Raw genomic sequence first — 25,925 nt, forward strand, 5'->3', positions numbered from 1 at the left:
CAAAAGATAGCAATAATTTTCTCTTACGAGCCTATTTCGATGCAGATTGGGGTGGTGATCTTGTTACCCAAAAATCTCTCACTGGTTTTATCATTACTTTAGCAGGAGGTCCTATCTCTTGGAGTACCAAACAACAACACCCCGTTGCACTTTCTACTAATGAAACCAAATATGTGACATGTAGCATGGCCGCCCAGGAAATAATTTATCTAAAGAAACTCTTGGAAGACATCAGTTTTGGGTATCAGCCTCAGCAAATTCCAATCTTCACCGACAATAAAGCATCAATCTCTGTAATTCAAGGACCAAAATTAAGCATTAAACTCTGCCATATTGATATGAGATATCATTTTGTACGTGAATTAGTTGAAAGTTCCCATATCAACCTTCAATATGTTCCATCATGTGACAATGCTGCTGATTTCCTCACCAAATCATTTCCTCACTTGAAGCACCAAATTGCCATGCAAATCCTTTGCATGATTTGATCGAGAGGGAAAAACATTTAGCTGAATTGATGAATTGAATGTAATCTTTTTTTATTTCTCTACAGATACCTATGGAATCCTTTTCGAGGGGGGATGTTAAGATAAAGTTGTGGATAAGGATAAAAGTTGGATAATATAAGGACGATTCAATATGTGGACAAAAGGATATCATAGATATGCACTTTGTAAATATCTTAGATATTTAGAGATAAGGATCACCTACCTCATTTAATGTACCTTGTATATATACAACCGCTAGCAATGAAATGCTCAACTGCAGTTCACTACCTTTTCTATATTGTCTCTATCTCTATCTCTTATTGTGCACATTATCCTCTTATCTTCAAGTTCCTGGTTTTCACTACAGTGTGTTCAACAAGGTGTTAGTTACCTGTATGTGTGGAATACTCCCTCTATTGGAGTTGGGATGGAAAAATTCATTGGACTGCAAATCAATATAAGCGCATGATTTAGTTACATTAGTATATAGCCTCCACACGCTCCTAGTCACGAGACCGTGAGGGTGGTTTGGTGAGCATAGGAGTGTGGCCAGAGCCTGAGAGCTAATGCCAGGCCAACAGGTGGTGCATTTGCCGGGATCTCACTGATAAGTGGTAGTTTTTGAATCTTGGTTAATAGGAACCGGTTTTTCAGTGTATGCCAAAGAGCATTGAAGTAGATCCACTATGTCTTCATAGACAATGTCAAAGCTGAGATCCAACACCAAGAAAGAGATGAAAGGGCTAGATGGCGAGCTGAGATCCTTGAGAGATATTCTTTTTAGTGTGATAGTCTGATATCCTTCAGAAAGAGAGGTCTTATTAACCCTACTGTCCCAAATAGCCCATTAGGGGGAGGGAAAAGCTCTAGCATGCCTCTTACCCCGACAAGTTAGCTAACTTCGAGTGTGGGGGTATATCACCATCGATGTCGACCCCTATAGCAAATCCAGTCATCCTTATCACGCAACCCATTGCAATACCTATAGGAACACCAAATTTACCAACCCCAGATTTCCCTCTACCTATTTTTAATGGGTTAGTAGAAGAAGATGTGGAGCTCCACATTAGTGAGTTCTAGAAATTAATGTTCAATTACCGAATTCTAGATGAAGGATATCTTATGATGTTTTTCAACATGGCTCTGAAAGGAAGAGCTGCAATGCGGTATTATGGCTTAGAAGCCAGAACCATAACCACAATTGACCTATTCTTTATGGTCTTTCAAAGAGAGTTTGCCCCTGAGAGAGGTGGTCAGTATTGACTATGTATTCTAAATGTGGCACATCAAAAGCCCATGAGAATGCTTGAGTGTATGCCAAAAGAAACTGAAAGTGGTGTTTTGTAAATTGCAAACCTCTATTTCTATTTCACCTGATATCCAACTATAGTACTTTTTACATGGATTAGTCTTCAATATCCAAGTGTAGTTGAGTAGTGTTACTCTTACTAATATAGACACTGCTATTACATGAGTAAAGGAGGTAGAGTTGCGCTTACAAGTAGCCTATGCATCTAGGTCTAATCTAAAATCGAGTCTAAGTCCTTGAAATAATTTGTTATTAATAAGTGGAAATCAAGGTGTGACTAGTACACCTATGACCAATTCGAATAGAATAGAAGGCATATGTAGAACGTGCCCATGTTATTGGCTCCTCCTAATATTGTTATGCCAATGGGTAGCCAAATGACTCCACTAAATAATGGAAGCCAAATGAAACCCTAATGTCATGTCAACTAATCAACGGCCTAATTAGGTAGTTAGACTAGTTGAACGACAAGTGGATGATCATGACTATGAGTCTATGTGTCTCATTAGAACCATTGAGTAGCATGTCATTAACATAAACCATAATGATTAGAGACACATCACCCTCATGTCTAGCATAAAATGTGCTCTCAATAGGACTATTTTGAAAACCACATGCAATCTCAAGTATACATGTATCTTTTGAATACCAAGCCCGAAGTGCTTGCTTCACATCATACAAAGCCTTTTTCAATTTGCACACTTTGTTTTCTTGCCCCTTTCAACAAAACTGTGAGGTTGAAAATCATACACTTCCTCGTGTAAATCACCATTCAAAAATGCAGTTTCGATGTCCAAGTAATGTACAATCCAATCATTATGAGCTGCTAATGCGCAAATGCTATGAATAGTTGTTATACGCCAAGTGGGAGCAAAGGTCTCATCAAAATCAATGCCCTTTTGCTAAGTGTAACCCTTTGCTACAAGTCTAGCTTTGTAGTGATCAACACTACTATGTGGCTTACGTTTTTAGCTTGTAAACCCACATGGTACCAATGGCCTTCTTGGCAAGAGGCTAATTGCATAATAACGAAGTACCATTTTTAATAATAGCATCATGCTTGAATTGCATAGCAGCCATCCAAATTTTTGAATTTTGTGTCTCTTTGAAAATCATAGGATCATCCTCATCACACAAACTAGAAATAGTCAATGCATAATAATTTGATGCATAAGAGGCACTATGAGAGCCTAAATGAGTACAACCGAATCTCATCAAGATATGCAAGGGAAGTGAGCCTTTCTTGTAATGCTTCCTCTTCACCCAAAGGATAGTTTAGAGCAAACCTTAATGTAGGCAACTCAATCTCCAAAGGTAAAACACACTCTTCTCCATATACTAATTTAGACGGGGTGTGGCATGTAGCTCTCTTGAATGTCATATTGTAAAGCCAAACAGCCACATACAACTTCTTATCTCAATCACACTTACCTTCGAATACAGTCTTGGATAAAATTCCCACAAGCTACTTATTAGTACTCTCTACTTGCCCATTAGCTTGGGGGTTGTAAGGAATGGTCTTATTATGTTTAATACTCAAAGCTTCCATCAAAGCCTTAATCACTTTATTCAAAAAATGTGTCCTATGGTCAAACATAAGCTCCTTAGGTGAACCAAAACGGCAAACAATCTACTCCAAAATAAAACTAGCCGTTTCTTTAGCATTGTTTGTCATCGTAGCACAGGCTTCACACTCATTCGTATAACACTTTTGTATAGTTGACGAAGGATGTACAGGTCCAACGAAATCAGTGCCCCACCTCTCAAATGGTAATATAGACATTATAGGAGTCTTGGGCACTTTCTATTCTCCTCATTATCATGTCTCTGACATGTATCACATCTCTTGACATACTGCATCGTGAAAAATGGATGGCCACCAATATCTAGCTCTCAAAGATTTCTGTGCAGCCAACCATACAACAAAGTGCCCTCCGCAAGTGGATTCATGACACTCTTCTAAGATAAACAAAATCTCATCAAGCATGACATATCGGTGATAAATATCATTGACCCCTTAGTGATACAATATTCTTGAAATCAATGTAAATTTCAAGGCTTGCTCCCTAATTTTCCTCTTTTCAACCTTCAATAAAGCGGCTCTACCCTCTCATCTAGATAGAGTGTGTTATGGTAGTATATCAAGATGGAACGGAGTCTGTATTGATTTTGAATAGACCCTCAAGGTCGCTATCTTTAGCCACAAACTTCCTTCAACTCCTTGAAATCCACAATACATTCAATGATACCCTACAAGTTCAACGACTTACTCCTAATTTCATAGTCTAACTCCTGCAAAGTGATCAACCACTTCGCTAGGCGGTTAGGTGGCTGCAACTTATTCATCAATAGCCTCAATCCCTCTTCCTTCATATAAAATAGTAATTTTTCATACAAGATGTAGTGCCTGAATTTATTTGTTGCAAAGACCAATCCCAATGCAATATAATTTCTCCATATAGGTATAATTATTCTCGAGCACACATGTTCAAACCAGGCATATCCCACATTGGCTATTCCCAAGGGTTCGCCAATATATCTAGTGTGAAGGTTCTTCTTAAACTCTTTACGCACTCCTAGAGATAACTTGATCAGCTGGAAGGAGATTCACATCAGGCTTTACCTCACAAAGAGAATTGGCTAAGTCAAATTCATGATAATTAATAATGATTCCTTCTCCCACTGGACCATTCTTTCTCTTGGTCATCATAAACATGCTTAGGTGTCTCTTTCTTGGCTTTTATCATTTTCTTTGTTGGTAGCTCCATATTAGAGTTAGCTTTGCCATCAGTAGCTTTTAGAGGAATGGCTTCCACATCACGGTTAAGGACTTGCGTCCCCTTATCATCGTGTTTAGGGTTTGCCTCAACAAGTTTTACATTATCCCTATTGTCTTCTTTAACCTTCTATCCTCTTGTAATGGCTCGTAAATTGGAAGCCTCAGTGGTGTTAACACACATCTTTGATAAGGCTAACACCACTACCACTAAGTAGCTCTTCTATGATACCTTTTTCTCTCTGCAATATTTGATTTGGTGTCTCATCTTGTTTAAGGTTATTCCTTTGTGCTCGATGATTAATCAGACTTGGCTAGCTACTCCCTTGCTAAAAACAGTTGATTTTACTCTAGTAAGTACTAGCTAGATGAATGGATTTTCCACATATGTCACATTTGACATTTTGTTGAATTTAAGGCCGAGTTGAATTCAACTTTTAACATGTCAGATTTGGGCTTATTGCATCATTATTTGGGCATTTAGTTTAAGGAGTGTAATGGAGGTATTATTTAGTGTCAAACAAAGTATGTTGAGATATAACTAGAGGGATTTGGTTTAGAAGACTACAAACCCATTGCTAGTCCTTTGGAGATAGGTTTGAAGTTGAGCCTTCATGATGTTGAATATATTTGATGTCTTTCTCTAATAGTAGGCTATTGGATGCTTGATTTATGTATGCATTATGAGGCATGCCATTCAGTTTGCAGTCTCGTAGATGAGCACATTCATAAATAGCCTAGGCACTAATCATTTGATATAAGGTGAAGTGGATCTTTCACTACTTGAGTGTGGTACTCGGCACCTTAGACTATCTTATCACAATGGAAGATCATTACCACTATATTTATATACTTTTTCAATTTTAGATTGGGCCCGTTGCTATAATACTCATTTATCCCCAAGTGGTTTTTACTTCATGCTTGGCTACTCATGCATGTCATGGTTGGTCCATTGTGGTGGCCACTTCTAGTTGTGAAGCTTGAATATATGATAACTTTCACAACAACGGTTGCGTGTGTTTAGCTCAAACACCTCTTGGTGGTGGCTATTTTGGGTATTGAACAATTGCCTACCATTGACATCTTCATTGAACAATTAGAGTGTATTGGCACTTGCACCCAATCTAGCACATTGAGATGTGTTGTCATTATGTCAAGGAGAGACTCTCTACAAGAGAGATTAGCTTTGCCTATGTGTGAACATAAGACAACCTTATAGATCTTTTCACGAAGGCTTTGCCTTATGAGAAGTTTGAAGTTTTCCACAAAGCTTTAGGCTTCCTCCCCTTTGTGGATTGACCTAGTCCACTGGGCATGTCACTTTCTTATACGCGAGTGCCTGTTCTTATTCACTACATCACTTGCAAGGGGGATTTGTTATTATATTTTGGTAATAATGTGTTTCATTACACATAACATTGTTGGGGCACTTTTTTCTCTCTTCAAGAGGTTTTTTTCCCTTAACCTTGTATATATGCCTATTTCTTGCGATCCTAAATCCAATAGTTTTGACTCATGGTGAGTCTAATTCCAATTGGACATGCAAGATACTACATGATTTCTCTTGATCAAACCATCCTAACACCATAATCTTGCACCCAAGGCTCAAGGTCCTTTTAGGAGAGGAACAAGAGCTTGCTTGGGTTATCTTAGATGTTGAGAGAGGTACAAATTCATTGTAGACTTCTAGAAGACCATCTCTCAATTGCTTATTAGCAACCACGATGTCCACATTGTTTTGCAAAAAATTGTGTTGCCACCTGTGATCCATTAGTGAGTGGAAGTCGTGTAATCACCCCACCTTGGACCCTCTTGTCAATTTTCCAAAGCGGAGGATTTGTAATGGGTTCAGATGAGTGGGGGCAAATATATATCAAAGGGGCATGCTTTTGACATGGCATGCCCCAATTGGCTGAGAATTCCCTCCTCTTTCTTCCAAGCCCCCCCTCTTTTTATTGGCCCCCCTCCTTTGGAAGAGCCATGTCACTAAGAAAAAAGCTTTCTTACATTCTTATAGCACACATTGCCTATGGCTTCATAGTTCACAGAGAGGAAGTGGAAGGCTGGTCATGATTTACATTGCTACCGCCTCCATGTGAACCTAGCCTCCCTCAAGCTTCGACCAAACTATTTGAATTTTGCGATGGCACTTGTCTTGAATGCAAAATCTAGAAGGAAAACAGCCGTCAAATTTATTTTATTTATTGTTTTTGAGGGAAGCTTCAAATAAATTTACCCTCTTTATAATATACATAATACAGCCGCCAAATTTAGGCACGAGACTCGAGAGTTTGGACAGTTATGACGGCCGACCAACTTCCAAGGGTCTTAGGGTCGGCTGATCGTTGACCGTGGTCCCTTGTAGGTTGTCAGCGGACGCAAGCCCGGGAAAAGAATTGGATTAGAATTTAAATTTTAGCGCACGGGCTTGGGTCACGGTGTAAAACTGTAGATAATAATAATAATAATAATGCTGACAGAGTCTACAGACAGTGCGTACAATCATGTGCCAATTTTGTTGGTGGTGGGGCCCGGATTGTCACCTTACCGCACCTGACACTAAAATTACCGTCCTGACCTACCCTGCCTACGGAAAGAAGGGTGTCCTGTCTTTGTGGGTTCGGGAATCGGGCTCCTTACTGTCTAGACAGAGAAAGGCGGGCCTTGCATAATGCCTCGTGCGCAGCCACCCCATGAGCCTTTCCTTCCGAACTCCATATGGGAATGCTACAAAGTCCAAACCCATTCCTGGCCCGCTTCCCAGAACTGCTCTGCTTGGCAGCTTCTTCTCAGTAGGCACACCCTTGCTCGAGCCTCTGACGACCAGTTTCTGAGTTTAACCTGGCATGGAAGCTGAATCAGAAACACGCAGGGTCTAAATTTTGGCTCAAGCTGGGTTTTTTTCAGCTCGAGCTTAGCAGGTCTCCTCCATTGTTCCACTCGTCATGGACTGCAGGAGCCTGTGCTGGTGCCTTCCTCTCTGCACCGTCGTCCTCTGCCTCTGGCTCTGTCAAACTTCAACAACGAATGCCATTGCTCCTCCGGAAATAAACATTGGCGCCTTACTTGCTGAAAACACAATCATTGGAGGGATTGCAAAGTCTGCAATAGAGCTAGCGGTCTCTGAAATCAACAAGGACAGTAGATTGCTGAACCGATCAAAGATCGTCCTTCATATCCTGGACTCCAATTGCAGTGCCTTTTTAGGCGCTGCCGCCGGTAGATGCACAAACTTTTCTCTGTGAAGTCGGTTCAAGATTCCACGTGTACATGGAGAAATGCCGTGCAGATTTGTCTTAACCTACTGGTTAGAACATGGGTTTCATAGCCACGAGGTTTGGGTTTGGATTTCCCCAGCACCATTAGTAGGGATGTCTATGCTTCAGAGCTGCTTTTTGGGGTGTACATGGCTCATGGCTTCTGCCTCTTCAAGAAGAAGTTCTCTTTCAGTTGCTCTACTTCCTTGCTAGACTGCATGCACATCAGGCGGTTTTCAGACTGCTACATCCGCTTTTATCCAACATGGCTCTTGCCTGAGGATGGAGTTTTGGTGTGTGTGAGTGTCTTAGCTTTGCATACGATACTCGTGAAGCTTTGTGTAGTCTTCTAATAGAACACATCTGAGGCTACTACAATGGTCTCATGGCTATTTCTCATCTTGATCATTTAAGGTTGAGAAAATCGTTCTACCACATAGCAAAGGAAGCAAAGATGTGCAATTATGCTACGTTAAGTTCAGTGCATCAATCTGACATAAAAGATGAATACATCCAACACCATTTATGGTGTGTGAGAGCAATACACTGCTAAGGGGCATTGAAAGAAAAAAAAACCTGTTCTAGCTAAACGTCTAAGAATTCTGTAACGTGGATAGTCTTCTGATAGAACAGTCTATTCATGTTTAATGATTGGGGAAGTTTCACCATATTGCCTCACTGCAAGATAAGGCTATAGAAGGAATGTGCAATCATGCAATGCTATAAGATCCAGGAGTGCAGCACCAGCTATGGATAGACTGTGTATTTGTGTGAGTGTATTTGTGTGACTGTATGTGTTCCACTTTTCTGTTGCTTCATTTAACCATCTAGTTAGATTGCATCCAGTTTTCACATTGTTTCATAAATCAGTCCCTTTATTACTTCAGATGTAGGTAGGATTCAGTAGGTTCCTCGTGGAAAATGAGCATATCATTCTTTTATGTGTTTGCAGCAATGGAACTTCTGCAACAAGAGGTGGTGGCGGTTGTTGGCCCACAATCCACATCAGTTTCACATTTTGTTGCACATATAGGTGGTTCCACACAAATCCCTCTGCTGTCATTTGCTGCAACAGATCCAGCTCTTTCAGAGTTTCAGTATCCATATTTTTTCCGAATAGCTCATACAGATTCTGTACAAATGGAAGCAATAGCAGCATTCATAGGAAATTATGGCTGGAGGGAGGTGGTTGCTTTGTACATAGATGATGACTTTGGAACAAATGGAGCTGCAGCTTTGAGTGATGCACTTGAGTCTGTAGGAGCTAGGCTAGTGCAAAAGGAAGCTTTTCCTCCAGATATCAACAGCACAGGTATTGGTAGCATTCTCATAGAGTTGGCTGCTATGCAGACACGGATTTTTGTCGTTCATATGCCACAGTATCTTGGATTCATGCTCTTTTCTGAGGCCAAATATCTTGGTATGATGACTGCTGGCTATGTGTGGATTATAACGGACTCAATAGCTGGCACCTTGGGTTCTACAGAGCTTGATACTGATGCTCTCAACACTTTAGAGGGTGTTATTGGGACAAGGGCCTATTATTCTGAGTCACCTGAATTCCTATCGTTTCTTTCCAAGTGGAAGAATTGGAGCAACAATTCTAATGGGCCCCATATATATGGTCTGTATGCTTATGATGCAACTTGGATGATTGCTCATGCCTTAAATAGCTTTCTTAATGATGGTTTCAACTTCACTTTCAAAGATTTTGCCATCCTAAGGACAGAGTCAGGGGGTACTTCAGAGCTTGGAAGGCTGAAAATCCTAAGTGAAGGACCACTGCTACGCACAAAAATCCTGCAAACAAAGTTTCCTGGAACTTCAGGCCTTATAGAAGTAGGTGTGAAAGGTGACCTTGTGCGGTCTGAATTTGAGATTGTTAATGTGGTAGGACGGAAATTAAATGTGATTGGCCATTGGAACAATGCAACACAGCTGTCTGTCTCCTCTGCTGGTCACAGTAGAAATGCAAGTTTGGACGTCCTTGTATCCACAGCTTTTCAAAATGGGACATTTAACATCATCTGGCCTGGAAATACTGTTGCAAATCCTCGTGGTTGGGTACTTCCAAAGAATGGCAGGCCTTTGAATATAGCTGTTCCCAACAGGTCTGGGTTTAAGCAGTTTGTAAGCTGGTCCGGTAACTACAGCAATGCAACTTCAGTCCATGGCTTCTGCATTGATGTCTTTGAACAGGCTCTGAGTTATCTGCCATATGGTGTCCCTCATAATTTCGTGGTGTTTGGAAACAGTACACCTGTTTATGACGACATGATCAATGGATTAGCTGAGAAGGTATGCAAAACTGCAAATCCTTGACTATCTATTAGCTTTATCATTGTATACGTATTTATGCTTTAGGGAACTCTCATAAGATGTGCTTGCTAGATTCAAGAGAGCTAAGCTAGGTTTACTTAGGAAGCTCAAGGTGATCCAAGTGAGGGCTTTGACATCTTGGTTGCAGGAGAGAGCGGAAATTAAGACATGCAAGTCAATAGAGGTTGTAACAAATGCCCGCTCAGCATAATATGAGTTGTGTCATAGCTCACATGAATTAAAATGAAGCTTCAAAGGAGAATCACGTTGCATTCAGTTGCTTTAAGGAAGTTTTGAAGTTGTGCTGAAGTGAAAAGAGACTCGGGGTAGTGGTATTTGTTTTTGCAGCGTGTCATTCCCAAGGCCACCGCTATAAATATGCCTTGATAACCTGCACAAGACTCAATCACCCCACAAGACACAAGAACGGTGCAGCAAGAGCAAACGAACTGACTTGGGTTTACTGCACAAAGGGGAAACTACTGGTACAAGAATGCGATGGTATTGCTAGGGCTAAGGCTACCATCATACACGAGTATGTGGATGCACGATGTTATCAGGCTATTGACACACCTGCAGTAAAAGATTACTAGTCAATACCACTATACCTTGTCCAATTTGAGTGCTTCCTTGGTTTTCTGGCTTTTGCTGCTGCCATTCGAGTGGATCTAGTGCCCAACATCTGATGCATATTTCCTTTGTTGAGCCACTAACATTAGGATTTGCACTAATCATTAATTATAGTGCAGTGATCCAAATTAGTTCTCCTTAAAACAGCCCCAAAAAACAATTAATGCTGATTACAAAAAATAAATGGCTTTATTTTTGAACAGTAGCATAGTTGCCAGGAAACACGTTTCCTAACTGTAGGAAATGTAGGAAATGCCAGCCTGTTTCTGAAGCGCTAGAAATGTCTGAATTGACTGAGTACTTTTTTTCTTTTGGGCGAGGGGTTTTTATGGGTGGGTTGACAAGTCATTATTTGTAAGGTCAATTGTTGATGATTGGGCTATTTAAGGCTTTGCTTACCTTGGCCTAGTTGCTATCCAATGATCAATCATGGATGCTTTGTGTACTATATATGTATTATACTATTATGTGAATTGTTGGTCTATTGATTGTAGTATACAATGTTGAATCGTGTCCAACATATGTTTCGTTGTGGTCCATGGGACTTCAGGTAAATTTTTATGTATATAAAATTTCCATACTTTTCATCTTGAAAGAAACCCATTTCTTACGTTTTAGGAAACTCGTATGAAACTTTGGAAACCCGTTTCATACCTCCCATTTTTGAAAACCCTAGCAACTATGAACAATAGGACAATTGCACCAAAATCTTCTATACATAGAGTTAAGTGTTTGTGCATCCCTTTATCCGAGATAATTCACACTTGACCCTTAGCCATCAGCCCTTTGCCTTCACACTGCTGCCCACTCCTCATCTGGAGCTGTTGCTGTTGCATCTCAGCTTGCTGCCCATCTGGAGGAAAATGCCATCAATGGAGGATTATTGTCAGCCTGCTGCCATGACCAGCATACTTTGCGTTTTGGAGCCTATCTTCTGCACATGACCCGTATCAGCTTGTCGACATCATTGCTGACCTAGGTGATGTCCTAGCGACCTGATCTGGAGCACCTCTAACCTGGCTTTAGCTGCCCATACTATCGTCTAGCAGCTGGCCTCATCAGAGTAGCATTCCTGCCTACATTTTACTGTACAGCAGGCCACTCTGCTGTCGTTTTCATCTTAGCTGCCCACATGTGCTGCTGATGTCATCAGGTTCATCATACACCTTTGTTTTCCTGCTGGTCTCTGCATTTACAAATGCCATCTTCATTAGGGTTGGCAGAGATTGTGGAGTACTGCAAATTGCTCCTTCTACTGCATAGACATTCATCTCAGCCTGGTGTACTGCTGCTGCTGCATGTACCGTGAGTGTGGGTTACTTTCTGAACATTTTGATAGAAGTGTTCTTGCTTAGTGGGCTTGCAGTGGTCCACAAGAAGTGAAGGATCCTGGTATTGGGTTAGGACTTGCATGGTAGGTAATTTGATACTTTGAATCGCACTCGATCATTCCTAAACAGCACATTGGAAAGGAAACTGTCCAAACAGTAGAGATATTCAACACTTTGGCGTAAATGGCCTACATAGTCATAGGAAGAAATATTGTTGCCTCTCTACCATGTGATGTTAGGGTCATTGACCTAGAAAGGTCCCTTCCAGCCTTGCATGGCAACTCCCAAAGTGTGCCAAGTGGAAAATTGGCCCATACATAGACCATAATGCCTCAACATGCCTGCCATTGAAAGAGGAGCTTGAGAACATCAGAGGATTTGAAGATGGAGTTGTTTGAGCCATCATGAATCAACACGTGATGCAGATTCTAATCAAGAACAAACCAAGCAATCAATGAAAGCCTTAGGTAACTCTTTAGAAGAGCATTGGTGGCTACAAAAAACTCAGATACAAACATAAAATGCAAAACCCAAAAGTGCAAAACACCAAAAATTCAAACAAAGAAGAGAGAGAACTTTAAAGTAAATAAATGAATGTTATAAATAAAGAAAAGAGTGTATAAGATGCTCAAGAGAAGAGCTATTCAGTAGTTAGTGGCTCTCACGGAAGCAGGTTGAGGGAGGGATTGATGTGTGGTCCATGGAAGATGGATCATCTCGAGTGTAGTCACTGTCAGTTAAAGTAGAGGTTGGTGAAGAAAGGTACAAAAGGCAAAAACAACCTAATGTAGATGCAAATATAGATTAGGCCGATGTTGATACGTGGTCTAGATGATGAACAACAGCAAGGTATCTTGCAGGGGTGAAAATGTAGTAGTCCACTAGGTTCTAATGATTAGGGCAGTGGTTGGGAATACTCAAATAGGGATTGTAGTAGTTGAATAGAGGGGTAGAGTGATATTGGCAACAAACAACTGGAATCAAATGTAGATATGGGTAGCCTTCTGATGTTCATGGCAACAATTGGAGATGATGAGAAATTTGTCACGATGATGTGGAATTTTATTGCTTTGCTTAGCATTTAATTAAAAGTTAATCAAATGTACAAATGTAACTTGCACATGTGAGGTGCATACCAATTACTTTATGGCATGGAACAATGACCCCTAGATATTAGTTGGTATCAAAGGCAAAAGTTATAATAAGTTATGCTTGACAAGTGCTAGGTGATACTTGGTGTCAGATTTGGGTTTAGATCTATGTATTGGCCACTAATGTTGGTGGTGATATTAGAGACTAGGCAATAATTAATTAATTAATGCCAGTCTAAGTGTTAATCCTCAGACGAACAAGGTGGAAAATTTGAAAAATCTAAAGCAGAAGACAAGGCCAAGGTAAAAGTGAAATGGAAGACGAAGGCGTGTCAAGAAAAATCTAGAAATATAAGAAGTGCAAAAAAGTCCTAAATCAAGGAGAGGCGTGCAAGAAAAAGTGCAAGTCAATACTTTTGTAAAAGAGCGCAAGATGCACCATGATTTATTTTGTAAAAGAGCTTCGGGCTTTCACTTATGCAAATTGTAAATGGTTAGAGGTACGGGTTGAGACCATGCCAATAAGGAAGAGAAGAAGGATTAGGGGCCAAGCTCGAACCCAAAAGGGGATGACCGCCCAAAGGGAATTAGGGTTAGGGTTTTGTATAAAATGCAAAAAGTGAATGAAAAAGCTCAGTTTTGTGTGTGGCCAAAAGTAGCTCTCTTTTTCTTCTTGTTCTTGCTTGCACGAGCTTGTGCTTGAGAGAGGGAGTGTGAGAGTGCGAGGGAGTGAGTGTAAGGGTGAGGGACTGTGGTGGAGAAGCTCTCTATCTTCTCCTCTTTTCTCTTATCTTGTCTTGCTTGTGGCAATGGAGCTTGGAGCGTGGAGCTTGAGAATTGAGCATGCTTAAAGCTTGCACTTGGATTGTGGAGCTACCGGAGTGCTCGGGAGAGGATACAACTCGATCGGGCGTGGAGGTAAGCTCACTACACTCATAGAGAGAGCGCGTGTCGGCTATGTGAGACGTAGCCATTAGTGCTCGGTGTGAAACACTTGAAAGAACAAGCGGTCCGTGGGTCTTGGCGGTTGAGCTTAAGCTTGCCTTTACATTTTGGTTTTGTTGTTGGGACCAACGGATTCAAGCTTCGAGTGCTTGTGCGCTTCAAATTGAGCATTGAAGTAGGATTTTCCTTGAATAAGTGCTTGAGATAGATAGATAGGAAGTGAGGGAGTTTGAAGAGGTATTCAATATCCTTAGCAAGTAAGTTTTTGGTTTTTTGGATTTGGAAAAGCAAGTTGGAGTAGTGTAGGTGTTTGCTTTGTGATTTGGATGCATTAGGGTAGGAAAAAAAAGAAAAAAAAGAGAGGAAAACAAGCATTAGGGTTTTTGTTGTGAACATACTTAAGTAGGAAAAAAATGGAAAAAAAGAGTGCTTAGAGGTGTTAGAATCGCACGGGGAGTGATCAAGAAGAGTAAGGTTGAGCCCTACAAGGGTTTAAGACCTTGGGAAGCAAAGGGTTCTTCAATAAAGAGAGAGAGATAGAGAGTTTGAGAGCTTGTGAAAGACTTGGAGCTTTCAGCTAATTGATTGAAGGTCACATGAGTTGGATCAAGTGTGTAGAAACATTTTTGTACATCCAACCTTGGATCCCAGTGAATCTTGCTAGCATGCGTGGTAAAAAATCGTTGTCCCAAAGCGATTTTTGTTGCCGTTGTTTGTGTGTCAGCAGAATCGGACATGGTCTACAAGGGTCCGATTCCCAAAATCGGATACTCAGACCAACCCATCCTGTCTGATTTTAAAAATCGGACATCCCATAATTGGATACGAAAATTAGACCATTCAGAATCAAACATGTGTCAAATCGGACATCTGATTTTAAGAATTGGACTTTCAAAATCGGATGCATGAAAATTGGACACACAAAAATCAGACCAACCCATAATCAGACCACTAGAATTAGACCAACCAAAATCGACCACTCAAACTTGGACTGTCCGATCAGTTGATCGGACTAATCCAAGATTCAACGTCCAATTCCGATAATCAGACTCCTAATAATCGAATCTTTGAGAATCGGACAGAAAACACATGTGAATAGAATCCAAATTTGACACATCCAACCCTTGAAACTGACCCAAAGACCGTATAGAGTCGAAAGCATATCATAGATCTATCATTGGGCTAAAATCTAGAGCAAGTAGTTCAAAACTTGGCTATGAATGGGGTTATTCAAATCGCGCATGGTGTTTAGTGTAACAACCCTGTGGGCCAAGGGGGACTGCCTCCCCCGGACCCTCGCAGAGGGGGCTCTACTCTCTCTGCACCTCCCCCAAGTAGGCTGAAGAGAAAATGTGCACCATGACATGTCCTCCAAATTAGATTCTAATGTAGTAATGTCTTTGCACAAGCATAGATTCTCACTTACAAAATAACAACCAAAAGTCCATATCCAAATAAAGACAAACAAAGATCCTAAAACTTTAATGGGCCAATCTAGCCAATAAGGACAAAAGGGCCATGCCACAAAAACATGTATATGTTGCATTTGGATTGCATCTAGTCAAAGCAGAATGCAACAACATCGAGCTACAATTGCGAGGATAACTAGACATGACAATCCTGGCGATAGATATATCTTGAATGCCGTTGCGTAAACGACTCAAGATTGCTAGAGATTGTCATTTCTTGGACAACTAGGAGAGTTTCAGTAGATCAGAGCAGGATAGTGTAGCAGGTAGGACTCGTTAGTAGCCAGCGCAGATGCCATGTGGCAGTTTGCAGTCAGCCAGGTTGAGCAATCAGACAGTTTTTATGCAGATAGCTGCATTAAATGCAGCTAACTTGATGTTGGTCATTGTCTTAGTATTTTCTTTTGGTATTTATAGCAATCCTTTCCAACACTTGCTCATCACTTGTATCTGATAGAGACAGCTTGCTAGTGATAGATAGCACTCAGGTTGACGGAGATCGAGGTCCTCAAGGCAGAGACATATGTTGATATTCTTTCTACACTTATGTATAATTCTACATCCCTATATTGCATTCTTCATTACAAATTTTTTGCATTTCATTGTCTCTTTTTTTCTCTCTCTCTGTGTTTACTCTCTCTCAGTCTTAGCCCACACTTCCACAATTTGGTTGTGCAATTGGGGACTCAAAGGCATGTATTAGAAGACTTGAATTTATAAGCCAAGACTTGGAAGATGATGACATAGTATCGCCTGCTTATCTTAGGGTCAACAAACTCACCGCAAAAAGAGAGCACAAGGTCGATGCTCTCATCGATGAAGGAGCATATTTTAATATCTTGATCTATGAAGCATGGACTCGAGTAGGCTAACCAGAGCTCATATCGACTAATGTAACTCTTAATCTCTATGGGGGACACCCACAAGTACTTATAGGGAAGTGCAAGTTCCTTGTAACTATTGAAATTGAAAGCTTGCCTATCCTATTTCATATTTCTCCAAATAGTGCAAATTGTGGAAAGGAAACTCTCTTAGGAAGATCCTTCAAAAGGGCCATGAAGTGTGAGGTCGATTATGCAGCACAGAGTATATACTTGGCACTACTGGGTGTGAGGATAATCACAATCTTTAGCAAGGGTGACTTCATCAAACCTCGAGAGAAAGATAAGAAATATTTTGACATACCAGGCAAGCCCAGTAACGAGAGCAAGGACTTGTTGAAAGAGTTGATACAAGCGCATGTTAAACAGAGAGAACTAGTGAGTGAGGCCATGCTTGAAACAAGAAGGTTAGGAGTCAATGCCAAGGATAGGATTTGGACTTACAAATATCGTAGAAGACCACAAAAGAAGCCCAAGCCTTATAGATGAAGGTATCGATGGAGAGCCAGTACAATGCCGTGATGGATATCCAAAATGTCGCTACGTGCTCGAGGGTATTACGCATGTAATTGATGGATTTTGGTACCAAAACCCCTTGCTAAACTACCTCTGTCAACTAAAGGCTAGATCGTATTAAATGCGAAGAAGTGCAGGAGGAAATCTAAAGGAAAATCCAAGTCTTGAGTCAAAAACATTGGAGTGATTGAGCCCTTTATGATTGAAATCAAGAAACCAAACATGACTATTCGAAAGGTAGATTCTCAATCTAGCATGCTTAATAAGCAGATATCGGAGGTAACTATCGAGTGTGTACAAAGACCACTAGTGCCCAAGGAGCCTTTGACTTCCCAAGAGGATAATGAGCACCATAGGCACAATATTGCTCATGATAAGGTTGATTGCTCAATAAAGCAAATGGCAGAATCATCTAACAGCCACGAGCAAGTCTTTCAGCCAGTACTAAGTCTACCTAGGAGTCCCAAATCTCCTACATCCTCTTTTCCTAAACGGACATGAGAAGCACAACAGCAGTCGTCAAGTGCAGTTGCTTAATCCCAATCTCTATCTCCATTTGAGCTTTCAAATGTCCAAGATTTGGGACATGATACTACCCTTAATTCTCAACCTAAGGATATGCTTATGTAATCCACTGTGACTAGCTCAATTAATGCTTGATTTGCACAAGTGAATGCACAAAGGGCAACAAAAGACATGACCACTTTTGATATGCCTAAGGACTTGACACCGCAATCTACCAGTCCACTAAACTAGCCGCTACTACTTCTAATCAGGAATCACAACAGTCATCGCCTTTGGTCGTGACGATGCCCCTTGCAGAACGTGTCCTTATAGCAATTCACCTGCGGAAGAGATTTCACAACCAACATCCTTGATACCTCCAACACTTTCGAAGCACCTAAAGCCTAGGCTTGAGGAGAAATCTCTTGAAGATTTTGGCCAAAGAGATAGTGCTTCTGACCAATGAACCAAAGCTGAAGTACATAATGAAGCTTGATCACAAGCTGATAGCCATCACATGTGTGTACATTTTTGTGGACATTGGAAGGCTAGCACTAGAGTACACAAAACTCATAGCCAAGCCCTTGACTTGGGACGAGAAATAACATGTTTGCTCTCGCTATATAGCTATCGTTGAAGAAGTCATAAAGGACATCCCAAAAGCCACAACTATAGAATTACGCTTGATACCCTTACTCTATACTGCTCAATGTGAGACAAAAAAAGAAAAGCTTAAAGCAATCAAACGAAAAAGGAAAAGGACAAGGTAACTTTGTGCAGAAATGGTACTCCAATCAAAGTTTGACAGCCAAAATTGGCCATCGACTAATGAGACTTGTTGAGCAAAGGAAAGCCCTTTGGATATCAATACATGATCCCACGTACGTTGCCTTGATCTCATTAAGAGTGTTGGCAACAGTCCATGAGGTCTAGCTTTTTGCCACTTTCCAAAAACATTTCTTGTACGATAAACTACTTCTAGAAGATCTACACATGGCTAGCAGGCTAGGAGTAGGAAGTATGGTACTTGATGTTAGCGTATATGTTTTCTGCCTCACTCAAGTCCTTACAATCCTAGATCTCTATGCTTCCCATCAATACAACCCTGACTTCTTCAAGTGGTTTCGTCCAAGCCTATATAATATGAACCCTAAACCATCTCTTGGTTTTACACTAGTCACCTGAACCTCTAGAGCAAGAGAAAAACAACTCTAAACACAATCCTCGCTCTGATAAGAGGTAATGGAGATATGTTTCAATGGGTAAGGACAAGTGTCCAGAGCAAATACCCGACCAGGAGCAACTGCCAATGCAATCGGATGAGGGGGTAAATGGAGGGGGATTAGTTGAAGAGCTAGACTCTTCAAAAAGAGGGGCAGTTGTACCCTCACAACCTAGCGAGGCTATTTAGCAGGCCGCAGCTATGTCCCATGAGGACACACCAGAAACAGAGAATGTTGAGGCCCAACGAAGCACATGAACGACTGACCTAGTTCAAGGTCTTGAGCCTTTAAATGATACATCTCTATTACCCAAGAAAAAGAGTAGAAAACAACAAAAACAACGGTAATTGCAAGTGTCTGTAGATGCCAAGAAGATTGAGACTAAGAGTGTTGAAAGCTGAGGAATAAAGCATCGAGTCCACCCACGAATGAACCCATTGCCATCTCTCTTAACGGTGGTGAAACCTTAGACACATCTGTGTATTCTGATAAACCATTACTATCAATGGTTGCTTGCAACGCTCAATCCACCGACATTAGAACCTACATTGACCAATCAAGAGTGGATACAACACTGTCACAACAAGTTGATGAAACTATATCAGTCACATCCGAGAACCATGACACAATAGCAGCAAAGCCTCATGAGAAACATGAAAACCGGAGGACGAGCAATCCTAGCATTGACCAATCTTGCTCATCTAGGCTTGAGCTCCCAGTTATGCTAAAGCCTAGGAAAACTCCCAGATTATTGTATGAGATAGTAACCGAGCAAGCCCTCATCGAATATAGAAGTGTCATAAAGTGCTTGACCGAGTCGGACGCTAAACTCAAATTATTCGCACGTGTCTACGTCCTCGAAATATAACCTATTGTAGAGCATCAAGATGATGTGTAGTATGTCCCCTCCCAATGCATCTAAAAAAAAAAAAGAGAAAGAAAAAGAAAAAGAAAAGAGAAAACAGACAAAAGACCCATACAAAGCAAAAGGAATGGAACAATGAGCTTTCCCATATATATCAGAGTGTCACAAACATTGCACCTAAGGGTCCTCAAGTTAGGCATGTCCGGTGGTCTTGGTCAGTCGTCTCCATGCCTAACCTCCTAGTCCATCCTGTTTCCCCACTTCACACTTAGGGCATATCAAGGGCAGGATACACCTAACAAGTTTGTGCTCACCTATAGTTAGATTTGTCTCCCTAAGTGACATCTATAGTACCTCTCCTCCTGTACACAAACTGGGTCCTCAAGTGTGGGACAACACCACAGGCTTCCTTGAGGTTCGAACCAACTCTCAGTTTCATTAGCACCAACACTGCACACAGTGAGATAGACACACCTCCAGGTAGTGCACTTTCTTTTTCTTTTTTCAAGTATACTCAATAAAGTCGATCAACCATTGATATTGAAGGCTCCCCACTACCCGATCAAATCTAATCTCGGCTTTCGCAATCTAATTTCGACGTCAATGAGCTTAATTATGCTACATCGTGTTGTCAAAATCACAATTGATGTCTCAAGAAGCCTTCAAGTGTACTTCTCAACATCGATAAAATTTTTCACTCCATTGAACCCCTCGCTTCATCCACACATTGCTACGAGAAACCACTAATTACGTAATATCTAAGCATGCATGTGCACTCACATAATATCTGCACCACAATCTATACATAGTTTGGGTCTTCAAATGTAGGACAATACTCTCGGCTTGCTTAGAGTTCGACTTGTCTTCCAAACTAATCAAACTACGTCTTGTACACGATAAGACTAGCACTAACCCCTAGGGAGAGACCATATGAGAGATTTTCAATTGTAGGTATTGAAGACTTCAACGAAAGTACCGTCAGCTCTTCATCAACACTCAACTCTGAACTCTTGTCCTTTATCATTATACAAGTCCACTAAAGAATCGTCTCGTGCAAAATCCCCAGAGCACCAACACATGTGCTAGCCATGAGTGCAACTCCCAACAAAGAACAACCCTATCACTAACTACAACAACCCTATCACTAGCCAATCAGGCCAATCAAGTGCCACCAACGACCTTTATTCATACCACCACAAAAACTCCTCCATGGCAAATCACAGTAGTCTCTTTCACCCACGTTTTCAGTGCATGCCAAAGCTTGCTACCTACGATGGAGAGTGCCATGGGATTGACACTCGTCTAGGAGGGGGTAATGTTAACTCTCAGACGAACAAGGTGAAAAATCTGGAAAATCTAAAGTAGAAGACAAGGCCAAGGAAAAAGTGAAATGGAAGACAAAGGCGCATGCCAAGAAAAATCTGGAAACACAAGAAGTGTAAAAAAGTCCTAAATCAAGGAGAGAGGCGTACAAGAAAAAATGCAAGTCGATACTTTTGTAAAAGAGCGCAAGGTGCACCATGATTTATTTTGTAAAAGAGCGTCGGGACTCTCACCCGTGCAAATTGTAAATGGTTAGAGACACAGGTTGAGGCCATGCCAATAAGGAAGAGGAGAACAAGCTCAGACAAAAAAGGGGATAACCGCCCAAAGGGAATTAGAATTAGGGTTTTGTATAAAAGGCAAAAAGGGAATGAAGAAGCTCATTCTTGTGTGTGGCCAAAAGTAGCTCTCTTCTTCTTCTTCTTGTTCTTGCTTCCTTGCGCTTGTACTTGAGAGAGGGAGTGAGTGTGTGAGGGTGAGGGACTGTGGTGGATAAGTTCTCCATATTCTCCTTTTTTATTCTTTTATCTTTTCTTCTCTTGTCTTGCTTGCGGCAATGGAGCTTGGAGCGTGGAGCTTGAGGATCGAGCTCACTTGAAGCTTATACTTGGATCGTGGAGCTATCAAAGTGCTCGGGAGAGAAGGCAACTCGATCAGGCATGGAGGTAAGCTCTACACGCTTGTAAAGAGAGAGAGCACATTGGCTATGTGAGAGATAGCCATTAGTACTCGGCTTGAAATGCTTGAAAGAATAAGCGGTCTGTGGGTCTCGATGGTTGAGCTTGAGCTCTCGCCTCTACACAGAGGGTCAATACTTGCTTAAGGATGCTTGGGAGACAAACTTGGTCTAGCTAATTTAATTATTGGATGGTGAAATAAAATTTTTGAGCATTAGAATAATAAATAAATTATCTTTAATAATTAAGATTTCAAAAATTAACTTAATAAGTTGGATAATGCTAGAAAATGGGATTAGAAGGTTACCAAACTTGCCCATCTAAGTGGGAAAAACGTTTTTGAGGTTGGAAGAGATAAAAAGAGAGTCATTACAGCCTTTGTAAGCTGGAAGCAAAAGAGAAAGAAGATTGATATTGTTGCTATAATAGTTGACAAGCCATTTCTAGTTAGTAGGAGACCCTTCAAGAGCTGGTAACATGCCCAAAAGGAGAGTACAACAGTAGATGGTAGCAGTTTGAGGGCTATTTTAGCTAAGAAAGACTATATACGGGGTGTTCCATCAATGAAGATAAGCTTGCATGGTTGTTTGAATAGAATAGTAGCAGATTTCAGCACTTTCTCGTGATGAAACTCTGAAATTCTCTCTTTAACATTCTGTCTCATCCTCTAGCCATCTGTCAAGTTATCTTAGCAAAATCCAACTATTTGAGTCATCAGAGGGGATTTTGGTTAATCTTTGCTGTGAACCTTGATTTGAAGTAAAAATTAGGATTTGATAGTTGCCTTAGGATGAGTGCTCAGAATTGAGGGCTTAGGATTTGAATTCCAACAGTTGAAATTGAAGAATTTCAGGGAGATTTAAGAGGCCAGCCAGCTACTAGCGAATTTATGGCTAAATCTGTCTTGCAAGGAGTAGGGTGAAGGTCAATCCTTGAGCAAACCAAGGGACAAATTGGTTTGGAGGCTTGCTGGTTAGTTTTGGCAACAAGTGGCACTTGGATTAGTGGAGGAGGTTAGAGGATCTCGGTTGTACTCCATCCATTTGCAATACAAGTTAAAGGAATATTGCAAGGGGCGTTAGTTTTGGGGCCAACATGTTATAAATTGTCCAAGATTAAAGTGGTAAAGTGTGCATTTTAGTTTATGTGATTTATTTACTTGTAATTATTGTTAAATCAGGTTATTATCACCCTCTCTAAGGAGGAAGGTTGTTTTCATGGTTCCATTGCCGAGATACCATCAAATTCCTTGACTTGGTGGGGCTAAGGCACTTGATTGAAGGTCAAAAGTTTTGCTCTAGTGCTGAAACTGTGTTCAGCTGAGCATTTGCAACATATAGTGAGATGGGATTAAGCAGTGATGGTGCATCTTATCTAAAAAATGCACATAATGAAGGGAAAAATGCAATGCTTAATCTTGGTAGAGACTTATAGTATGGACAACAAGGAGAAAATGTGGTTATTGACCAAGAAGTAGGCTCTTCAAGGCAAGAAGATGCTGATGACCAGCAAGGAGATGAAGAATATGATGATCAGTTCAAGGCTCGGTTGAAGGCAACAATTGATATCTTTGTTTAATTGGCTAGGGATCCATAGTTTGAGAGATTTTTGAATTGCTCCAAAAAGGACAGCAAGGGCAAGAAGAATGTCACCTTGAAGGGCTTTTGGGCAATAAGAAGCTTTTAAAGGACAGCCACCGCAGCCTAAAGATGCACCAAAGGTTGGGGATGAATAAAAGAAAATGGTACCAGTGGGATTGGATACCCAAATGCAAGGCCATCTTGGTAGTGCCAATCCAATGGGTTTTGGACAGTTGGGCATGGATGCAATGATAGGGCAGCTAGGATACTTTGGTGGTACTATTTTCCATGGTATGGTGAGTTAGGGACCACATACAACACATTGGTGGATATACAATGCCTTTCATGTGAGTGTGTTGAGGTCTTTTCATGGTGATATATCGAAGGATGTATCTTTTCATGGTGATGTATTTGAGGATGTATTTGTTGAAAGATAGTCAGAGATTGAGGAGCTAGATAAGATTTTGATACTTGAGTAGATTTTGGCACATGAAGAGAGAAAGATCAGAGATAAAGTTTCCAAAAGGTATTCGGTGAAGTTTTAGAATTATTAACCAATGGATGCTAAGTGGATGGAAGAGGATGAATTGATAGACCATCCTTGGTTATTGTTGGTTTACCTCGAGGCTTTTTAGTTAGAGTTGCGGGCTTGGTCAGGTTTAGCAGAGGAGAGGCCCAGAGCATTGCTTGCTGCTCAAGGGGGAGGCTCCCATCACTTCCACTCCTCTAGTGATGGACAACTGTAGTATATAGTGGATCTTGGATATATTCAGCATGCATCCAAGGTACTGTGTTGATTGTATGTTAAAGAAAAACCACTATTACCAATGTTGTCAGAAGGTTGTCCCATTTTGACGACGAATGTTGATAAAATACTAGGGATACACAACTAAAACAAAAGACTTAGATCCTTGACTCTTACTTGGGTAGCCCCTAGTAGGGGAGACAGGGTGGTGGCAACCAAAATTAGGGACATTGGTAAGGCCAAACCCACATTGCTACTAGTTAGCCATCATAGCTAGTATTCATTCTTAACTCCAGATGGCATGTTTGGTTGGCTTGTTAAAGATGAGGCTCATTGTGTCTTGATGGAGACATTAGAGGCTTTGAACTTTGTCCACATTGTAAGTTATGTCTTGATGAGATGATCATTGAGGTCTACTCTATCCGACTGAGCACATCATTTCTTGTTTGGATCGTGGATGGTGAAGTTGTCCATCACATGTCCCCTATTTAGGATATTTTTGTCTCTTGAGCCTTTGTAGTTGAGAGAGATTGTTGTGGGAGTAACTCCTTCATCAAGATTCGTGGTCTTGGTTATGCCAAGTTTGATATTGATGAGGTTTGGGATCTCGCTTTGTTGGATGATTTATATTATGTCCCTCAGCTTAGAGTAAACTTATTGTTCATTCAATAGCTTTGCTGATTGGGGCGAGTAGTCTTCTTTACAATGATTATAGATATTAAGGCCCGGCTTTGTTCCACCTTCGAGATGACAGACCTTGGTCAGTTGTCCTACTTGGGGATTGTGATAGTTCAATTTGGAGATAGTATTTTTACCTCACAGTAGAAGTATGCCTTTCATGTAGTGAAATAGTATTATATTGATCAAACATGGCCCATGGCCATGGCACTTGACCCCGTTGTCCACTTATCTAAGGATTCCCTAGGTCAGCCCTTCGATGAGCATTATTATAGATCTATTACAGATAAACTTCTTTGGTTGATTCATACTAGACCAAATCTTACATACTTTGTTTCTTTACTTAGTCAATATTTTAATGCACATAAAATGTCACATTGGATTGCTTGTATGCGTGTGTTGAGATATGTTCAGTATACTTTCTCTTATGGTTTGACATATGATCATAGTTTACTTATGTAGGGATAGATTAATTTATATTGGCTTGGAGATCTTGATACTCGATGGCGCCACAGTTGCGGCTACATGTTTTCTTGGGCAAGGCTCCCATTGCTTAGTCAAGTTGTAAGTCGTAAGGCATTGCTTCCCTAGAGTTGGGGCACATTATTAAGCCCTCTTTGATGATATCACAAAGGTTGTCTACTTGAGGGGATTAGTGGCGGCTCTTCATTTCCTGTGTGACTTTCCGATTGTCATCTATTGCAGCAATCAGCATGCCATAGCACTTGCTACTTACTAATCCAATCATCATACTAGAGATACGCCATGTAAGAGTCCACTTTCATTTCACCAAAGAGTAGGTTGAGCTAGATTTCATATTCTTGGACTTTGTGTTTTTATTGAACACTTTTGCAAACACTTTGATCAAGGTGGTTAGTGACCGATTCTTTGCTATCCAAGATCGGCATGGGTGCGCTCTTCCCTATTGTTTCAGATTGATTGAGAGAGGATGATTCCCTCTAGCTTTTCCTTTCGCATTGAGAGAGGATGGCATTCTTTTGTTGAAGGTGACAAGATTTTGGTTTATTTATTGCTTCAGACACATTTATTATTTCGTACATTATATCATTATCCACATCCTTTGAATCACCATGATTATAAAAGGGCGTTCGAGCTAGGTGAACAATTTTTTTGTGAGGGGATTGTCCAAGTGGCACTGTTGCATAGCATTTTGCATGAGCATGATCATCTGGATTGTCTCTTGCATAAATCCAGTGCATTGGCATTTTGTTTCTGTAAACATACATGTTATGTCCTTAGATATCCAGATGGGCGCTAGTAGCATTGGTCGCGGTTATACAGTGACTTAATACGAATG

General features: G+C 40.8%; 1 protein-coding gene across 7 annotated transcripts in view; it reads left to right on the forward strand.

The window, feature by feature from the left end:
* The first annotated feature begins 7,211 nt into the window (after window positions 1-7,211).
* The window catches only part of LOC148026583 (glutamate receptor 3.3-like), a 70,495-nt gene continuing 51,781 nt past the window's right edge, over window positions 7,212-25,925 (forward strand). For 2 of the 7 annotated variants that reach the window (XR_015692848.1, XM_087691028.1), the window contains exons 1-2: window positions 7,219-7,792; window positions 8,783-10,128. Coding sequence is in view for 6 of the 7 variants with exons in the window: in XM_087691028.1 (XP_087547154.1) it covers window positions 7,519-7,792; window positions 8,783-10,128 (1,620 nt within the window). In the remaining variant the exon portion in view is untranslated. Of the gene's footprint in view, window positions 7,793-7,888; window positions 7,909-7,931; window positions 8,130-8,782; window positions 10,129-25,925 lie in introns of those variants that run through there. The other 5 variants (XM_087691034.1, XM_087691033.1, XM_087691029.1 and 2 more) reach the window with 5 other exon arrangements.

Source organism: Lygodium microphyllum, chromosome 13 (genome assembly GCF_053477565.2).
Source record: "Lygodium microphyllum isolate KBCC chromosome 13, Lygodium_microphyllum_v1.1.10, whole genome shotgun sequence".
In the NCBI taxonomy this organism is placed as follows: Eukaryota; Viridiplantae; Streptophyta; class Polypodiopsida; order Schizaeales; family Lygodiaceae; genus Lygodium; species Lygodium microphyllum.